At 50.1% G+C, this 7,447-nt stretch overlaps 1 protein-coding gene across 1 annotated transcript; it reads right to left on the bottom strand.

Moving 5' to 3' along the window:
• Positions 1–3,437: 3,437 nt before the first annotated feature.
• Positions 3,438–5,177, bottom strand: SOX3 (SRY-box transcription factor 3). Its single transcript, XM_083422775.1, has 2 exons — positions 5,052–5,177; positions 3,438–4,943 (listed from the first exon to the last, which is right to left on the bottom strand). Exon 2 carries the CDS (start codon positions 4,909–4,911, stop codon positions 3,913–3,915), a length of 999 nt encoding a protein of 332 aa, XP_083278901.1. The 5' UTR covers positions 4,912–4,943; positions 5,052–5,177; the 3' UTR covers positions 3,438–3,912.
• Between the last annotated feature and the right edge of the window lie 2,270 nt (positions 5,178–7,447).

Here is a 7,447-nt window from a genome sequence, read left to right as displayed (position 1 = left end):
CCGGACCTCAAACTGATAATAAATTGAGTAATTTAAAAAAAGAAAAAGAAAACGTAGTTACAGAGACAATTCCTTTCCCTCTCTTTCCCACCGATTGATTTTAGGTGTAACCTGTTTCGGGGCAGGGACCCATCCATATTCCCCTATCTCCTAGTTGAAATTAATCTACATGTGAACGGATGGTACCACATAAGCAGCGGGGGGTGGGGCGGGGAGCAGGCGGAAGGGAAGTAAGGTGCAGGTTGAGACCGGATTTTAAAAGCAGTCATTTGCAAAATTATTATTACATCTTAGAAAGAGAGACTTGATTCTCAAGATGTGTTGGGGTTTTTGTTTTTTTAACGCAACATGTTTAAAAGCTCAAAGTACCTAAAACAAACTAAACCAATGAAATACGATGATTTGCAAACACAATTAAAGAGGTTCAATTATTTAGAGCTTGCAGGCGTCCTATCCCCTAATTCATTTTTAATAGAGTCTAATTAAGGTTCCTCCAACCGGATTCACACATTTGTAAATATTTCAGAGCAAGACACGGTTTTTCCGCCCTTGAACAAGGCTCTCTCTCAGATTACTTCTGGGTTTAAGAGGAAGAATCGGAGGAGAGAGACCGAAGAGGATCCAGAGGGCGCAGTTTCCTCGGGGAAGTTGAGCGCGCGCGCGCTGGCAGGGGAAAGAATCGGTTGTAGGAAGCAACAAGTGTCAGAAGAGAACGTTCTTAGGGGAATGTGGGGAGAAAGACCTCAGCATAACATTCTATCGGCTTTCTCGTGTCCAAATTGGAAAATTGCCGAACTTCAGTTCTTCCTCGCGCGCTCCCCTCCCCAACACAAAACTTTGAAAAAGCGATCCTAAATACACTTCCTTGGGAGCAAGCCTGACCGAAATGAGAGGGACTTTGCTCTCCCGAAGAAGGATCGCTGCAAAAAGACCCCGATCCCCTCCTGCCTGTTTAATGTAAAAACAGGTCAATAGGATTCTGCGATCGTAGTCGCAACCGGGAAAAGCAAGCCTCTGAGCATTTACTACCAAGCGAACAGGCAAAAGGGATCGGTATCTATATGTAAAAAAGGGCAGTGTGCGCCTAGTTCTCGGCGCTGTCTACTTTTAAAGCAGTCACTTCCCGATGCGCTTCCTGACTCCAAGCTGGACTCCATCAGAATTCCGGTAATGAGCAGAAGTATTATTATTATAAGTCTGAGGATGGAACGGCAACGCATCAAGCTTAAAACCATTTACTCTTCTGTAGACCCAGCATCTTAAGGAACTAATGTCAGGGGCCGAGTTCTTTTACGAAGATATCCGTCCCCTGCCCGGAAAAATAATTAAATCCTGGAATTGTAAAAAAAAAAAGTTTTTGAATAAAAGTTAGACGTAAATTGAAGATTCCACAAGGAACGTTAGAAAAAGGAGCCGAGCGCAGCCCGCTCCCCCGCGTTTTCACAAGAGTAAAGGCTCTCACCACTCCGGTTAACAGAGACTTTGCGTTAAGGTTGCTGCTGCGATCTCCGCGTAATGTCTGAACTTTATTTTTTAAAAGGTGAGGAGGGCAGAATTTTAAACGGCGTTTACATGTAAACCAAATTAAGGTCTTTTTGGCATTTTAATTATGAACCTGGGAAGAAGCGAGGAACAACCGTCAGAAGCGTGGTTTAAATAAGGGCGGCGGGGAGAAGCCTCTTAAGGAAAGAGCTGGACGCAAGGATTTCAGCCCGCTCCGAACATCCACGTTGAAGTTTTTTGTTTTTGTTTTTACTTCGTTGAAACTCCCCCCTTGTGTTTACGTTCAACGCGGAAGCAGCGTTTTAAACCTGATTAATAAACACTTAAGTCAGTATTAAAACGCCATGCGTAAAGTTCAAACCTCCTTCGTCAACTTCAGATGCTTTGCTGCCTTGCGTCGGTCTCAGGTCCTTTGGAAGGTCGACGTCCCACAGACTTTAATGGGATTTCTAGGGTTTGCTAGCAGAATGATAACAAACCCAGATTTTTTTTTGGGGGGGGGCTTTCGACACAGATTTGCAGCGCCATGCTTTCCAAAGTTCACTCTCAAGCCTGTGCGCAACTGGACTGGCTCGCTAATGTGGGTTAGGACCGCAGCCTTTGCCCCCATCCCATACAATTCTGCCGTCCCTCCAGCCTCAGTAACTTTGCAACAGCCCTGCAGAAAGTTCCCTAATCCCCCATAAAGCATAAAGAGCGATAACTGTTTTCTTGGTTAAGGCTGCTGTCCACCGCACACTTACTTGGGAGTAAATCCTTTTGAACCAAGCGGTGCTCCAATCTCACGGATAGGGTCGGAGTGAAATTCCCAAGCAAAACTTGCAGCCCTCTATCCTAAGCACAATTTTAATGAAGCAAAAATTATCCCGTGGTGACTTAACCCCGCATTAAATATACTTCGGATTCCACCCTTCAGACAGATTTACTACGGAATTAAAGCATGCACTGGGGTACGGGAGCGCCTGATCAACGTAGGTTGTCCCCCAAACCCTAGCCCAGCCGTAACCCGTTAAAGACACTTACTCCAGAGTAGTACCAGCGCGAACAAGGCAGAGTTGACAGCTTCAGAAACTTTTCCGCCGCTTTAAACAAGAAATACCAAACACACATGCAAAGCGCCTGTTATAAAATTTATTGATCTCTCTTAAAGTTCTTTCTTTGAGGGGAGGAAGGAGAGGGACGGGAGAGGGGGCGAGAGACATGTTCTCTTCAAGGAAACCAGAGGACACAACAAAATAAAATATTAAAAAAAATCTAAATGACCTGTTTCGTGGGGTTGATATGTTCTGTTCGCCAAAGTATCCCACGATTAAATCCACAAAACAGAAAATGCAGGGGAATTTACAGAAATTTACAAGCGCCACGGAGACAACCAGAAAACGTCCCCTCCTCTCCCGTTATCAGCGAATTCTTTTCATTTTCCCTCAAAAGATTAAAATCACATTATTTGCAACAGCAAAGAAAGTATTTTATAAATTTGAAATTCTTTTCCAGTTTCACACAGCCAGCTGGCAATCGGGTAACCCAAAGGCTCCCATCAAAGCAGGATATTTCTACCCGCCCCCCCCCAACGCGAAGCAAGTTTACTCCAAAGTAAACTTGAGTCTAAAAAAAGGACAGACAAACTTGCTTAACTTCCGAGTAAAACTGATGTTCTGAAATCAACCCGGGGGCCCACATAGCAATTTGTATATATATATCTATATATATCTATATATTTAAAAGCGGGAAGGTGGGGCCGGGGTTACATATATTTAAATATCTTAAAAATTAAAAGACTCCAGACAGATTTAAAGAACTCCAGGCAAGAGGAAGGGGGCAAAGAAACAAAACAACTCGCCCCCGAACAGTAAAAGACAAAATGTAAACATTTAAGACCGAGGCCAGTTGGCCACGTTGCTCTCCCAACCCACCCACCCCCCAAAAAACTTTTTAAGAACCCCCCCCCCCGAAAAAACTTGTATATCTATAAGGAAGTATGTTTGATATTTCACAGCGGCTTCTTCCAAGGTGAGCAGAAAATTGTGCTCTATGCAGACGTGCAACTCCCCTTTTGTGTTTTATTCAGACATCTAAAGTTCCTTTGAGTTGTTTAGTTGGGTAAAGTTCGCTTTACCTTCCTTTGGAGTTCTCCCGCGCCTCTCCCACCCCAAAGCCATAAACTTCAATGGTGTGGGAATTCAGAGTGGGAGAAGCCACCTACAACGAGAGTCAAGATGCCTGGGGAGACGTCCGCATAGGATTTGCCTTGGGAAGAAGCGTCCAAAAGACTCGCTGGTTAAGATGGAGAGCCAGCGACACCCCCCCTCTGCCCTCAAACCACCTCTCCTGCTACCAAACCGTAGGCGAGACGTTCGGTGCCAGCGTTTTGAGGAAGCGGTGGCAGAGGGCGATCCGAGGGGAACACGGCTAGATGTGAGTTAGTGGCACGGTGCCGTTGACAGCAGTCCCGGCGCTCGGGTAGTGCTGGTGGACGCCGTGTAGCCGGGTGCCCTGCAGTGTCGACGGGTCGGCCGCGTCGCCCCCGGGCGGAAGGTACATGCTGATCATATCCCTCAAATCTCCCAGGCAGGCCCGCTGGGAGTGCGAGGTGATGGCCGGTGGCGGCGAGCTGGGCTCAGATTTCACCACGGAACCCATCGTCCCCAAGCTCATCGAGTGCCCCGACTGTTGCTGGCCGTAAGCGGCAGCCGCCGCCGCAGCAGCAACTGGAGACATGCTGTAAGTGGAGGCTGCCGCGCTCATGTAGGGTTGAGCGCTGGACATGATGGGGCTGTACTGGAGGCCGCTCACATCGTAGCGGTGCATGGGCTGAAGCTGCGCGTTGCTCATGGCCGGGTGCTGGCTGTAGCCCAGTTGCTCGGGCATCAGCGAGGCGTAGGCGCCGTTGGGCCAGCCGTTCATGTGCGCGTAGGAGTCCAGGCGCTGCCCGACCCCGACGGGGCTGCTGACGCCGCCTCCGCCGGCGCTTCCCGGGGCCAGCAGGTTGCCCGGCAGAGAGTACTTGTCCTTCTTGAGCAGCGTCTTGGTCTTCCGACGTGGCCGGTATTTATAATCCGGGTATTCCTTCATGTGGACGGCGCGGAGCCGCTTGGCCTCGTCGATGAAGGGGCGCTTCTCTGCGTCGCTCAGCAGCTTCCAGTCCGCGCCCAGGCGCTTAGAGATCTCAGAGTTGTGCATCTTGGGGTTTTCCTGAGCCATCTTGCGCCGCTGGCCCCGCGACCACACCATGAACGCGTTCATCGGCCGCTTGACCCGGTCCTGGTCCGTGGCTCCGGTTCCTCCTCCTCCTCCTCCTCCTACTCCGCCGCCACCCTTGCCGTTGCCTCCCGGAGCGCCGTTCCCGGCCGAGCCTCCTCCGGGGTTAGGCTGGGGCGCCTTCAACTCGCTCTCTAGTATGCTGTACATGGCTGGGGCAGGCAGGAGATGCGCCAGCTTGGCTGCCGGGTGGGAAAAGAAATATATTAGACTTACAAGAAGAAAGAGGAGGAGGGCAGGGGAAAAGACTTTTAAGTTCAGAAAGAGTCTCGGAGACCCTGGCTACTAACTTCTCCGGCAGCGGAACGAGCCCCTCTTCGGATCTGCTCTTTCTTCGGACGGCTCTCTTCTCCAACTGCTGCCAGCTCACCAAGCTCTCCGGCCCTATCCGCTGTAGCCTTTCTCTGCGGGCCATTTGATTGACGGCCTATAAATGAGAAGCCGCCGGCCAATCAGAGCGTAGACCTCGACAGGCCCCTGACGCAGGGGGAATTGACCAGGTTCCCAAGCTGCTCCCCTCCCTTCTTCCCACTCACCCGCGCGCCCCGTCCAAAGTTGCAACTTTTAGAGGGTTCATTTTTCCTCTATGCCCCCCTCTCGCCTCACCCCCCCGCACTGTGGGCATTTATAGCTGTGGGATACCAATGCCAGTCCTTTTCTTCCTCCATAGGAAATATTGAGTGGGTAACTTAATAAAGTTACTTTTAAAAGATATACCCAAGCACTATTTCCCCTTTCCACCCTGTTTTCACAGGCATGCACGCACACACGCACACACACACACAATTTGAGAAGAAAACCGGGGGGGGGGGGTCTGCAGCTCGGATCCTGTGCACACTCACTGAAGACGCCAAGTACTTTCCCCTGTGTAGGTATCCCTAAAACACCCTCTTGGACAGGGGAGCAACATTTAACTTCGGAGTAAGGACTCGAGTTTAACAAGCAGAGTCTTGCTTACCAGCAAACGTATTATTACTGCGATGCTAGAATTCAGCCGAGGGGCTTACTCAAGTAACCTTGCAGCCAATTCGAGCTTGCGAGTTTGTTTTTCCCTCTCCCTCTCCCATTTTTCAGTGGAGAGGAAGGATGGTAGGAACGAAGAAGGAAAAACCATTTTCCATTCTGAGTTTCCAAAAAGGAAAAAAAGACAGAGAGAAGAAAACGCAACTGAATTAGAGGGAGCCGCACAGGAACCCTGCCAGGGGGAAAAGTTGGCATCCTTGGGGAGAAACGCAGAGCAAACTGGCAGAGGCGGATGCACTGTGCGCTTCATGATGGTACAGAGAACAAACTTTGGAAAACTGAAGGAGGGGATACTGGAGAGTGGGTTTCTTGGAAGGAAGAAGGCTGAATGAGCCGCCTCCTGGGACGCGGGAGCAATAAAGCATTTGGGGTGGGAGCGAAAGAAGAGCATGTATGTGTGATGGGGGGGGGGGACAGAACAGTTCCTGAGTTTCCCAAATCTCATGAGAAAAAGGCCCGCCTCCCTCTTCCCCTTGGGGATAAACAAGCAGCAATGAGACCACGGTCTCTCTCTCTCCCCTGGAAGAGGGATCTTGGTGAGGGGGGGGGGCGGGGGCGGCGGGGCAAACCAAACCAAAGTTTACTGCTGCCCACATATCTGCCCCACCTTATTCTGAATGTATCTTCCCAATTCAGTTTTTCCACTCGGCTGCTTGGGGGAGGGGCGCCTCCCCGCGCACAAACACTCTCAATTTCTCTTTTTGGCGCGGGGGAGTGCGGGGGGGGGGAATCCGTTTTCATGGCAACCACCCAGCAGCGCAGGCTGACGGAGAAAAGAAACTTTTGTGGGGGCGGCTGGAAGGACCAGTTCGCTGGGACTGTCAATCAAGGGGGCCTCCCCTCTTCTCTTCTCTCACACGCCCCCCACCCCGCGCACACACCTGCGAGGCCCACACCATTTCAGGCTGAGCGCACAAGCCTTAAAGGCACAGCGTCGCTTCGCTTCTCTCCTCCCCACAACCCCAACTTGGACGGAAGATCTTCTTGGCTAAGCAAATCGTTCCGTTGTGCAACTTGCCAACGCAAGTCCCCCCCTTTTTTTTCTCCTAGCGGGGCACGTTTAGCGAGAGCCAGACAAGGAGCCACTAACTTTAGAGTAGCCCTATTCCGGTCTGCAGCAGCAGTAGGGTTGAATGTCCCTTATCCAGTTAAGAAAGCAGAGAGTTTTACGGCAAAAAAGCGGCTTCCTCCCTTCCCCCAATCTCAAAGCGTCAACAAAAAAATGGGTGCAGGGGGAAAAACCTGGAAAAGCCTCCTTTATTATTATTGGTATTGTTATTTTTTTTCTGAGCGGGTCTGCATTAGTTGCAAAGCTGTCACTCGGTTTAGTGGGATATGGATTTTCATTCGTGTGTTTTCCCGGGCACTTCTGGGTGGGTAAGCACTATGTAAGACCTGCTACTCACATGGAGGTAAGTGAGAAAATGGGTAGTTAGAATTGACACAGAACAGGAGACTAGCAAACACAGGGCACACGCCTGTGAATGGGAAGAGTTGGGTCAAGGGAATAGCTCTCCAGTATGGACAGCAAATAAACTTGCTCCCATGCGAATTGAAAATGCAGACTTGCTTAACAAATGTGAGATAACTTCGGAATGCCTCCGGCTGTTGCATCTGACCTCTTCCTGCGGTTTCCTGAAGCCTTTCTTAAAGTCGAGGTTGA

Source organism: Podarcis tiliguerta (genome assembly GCF_965153285.1).
Source record: "Podarcis tiliguerta genome assembly, chromosome: Z".
In the NCBI taxonomy this organism is placed as follows: domain Eukaryota; kingdom Metazoa; phylum Chordata; class Lepidosauria; order Squamata; family Lacertidae; genus Podarcis; species Podarcis tiliguerta.
This window is presented reverse-complemented; position numbering and strand designations above follow the sequence as displayed.

Coding starts and splice junctions, on each gene's coding strand:
- SOX3 (XM_083422775.1), bottom strand. CDS start 4,911: ATGTACAGCATACTAGAGAGCGAGTTGAAGGCGCCCCAGCCTAACCCC.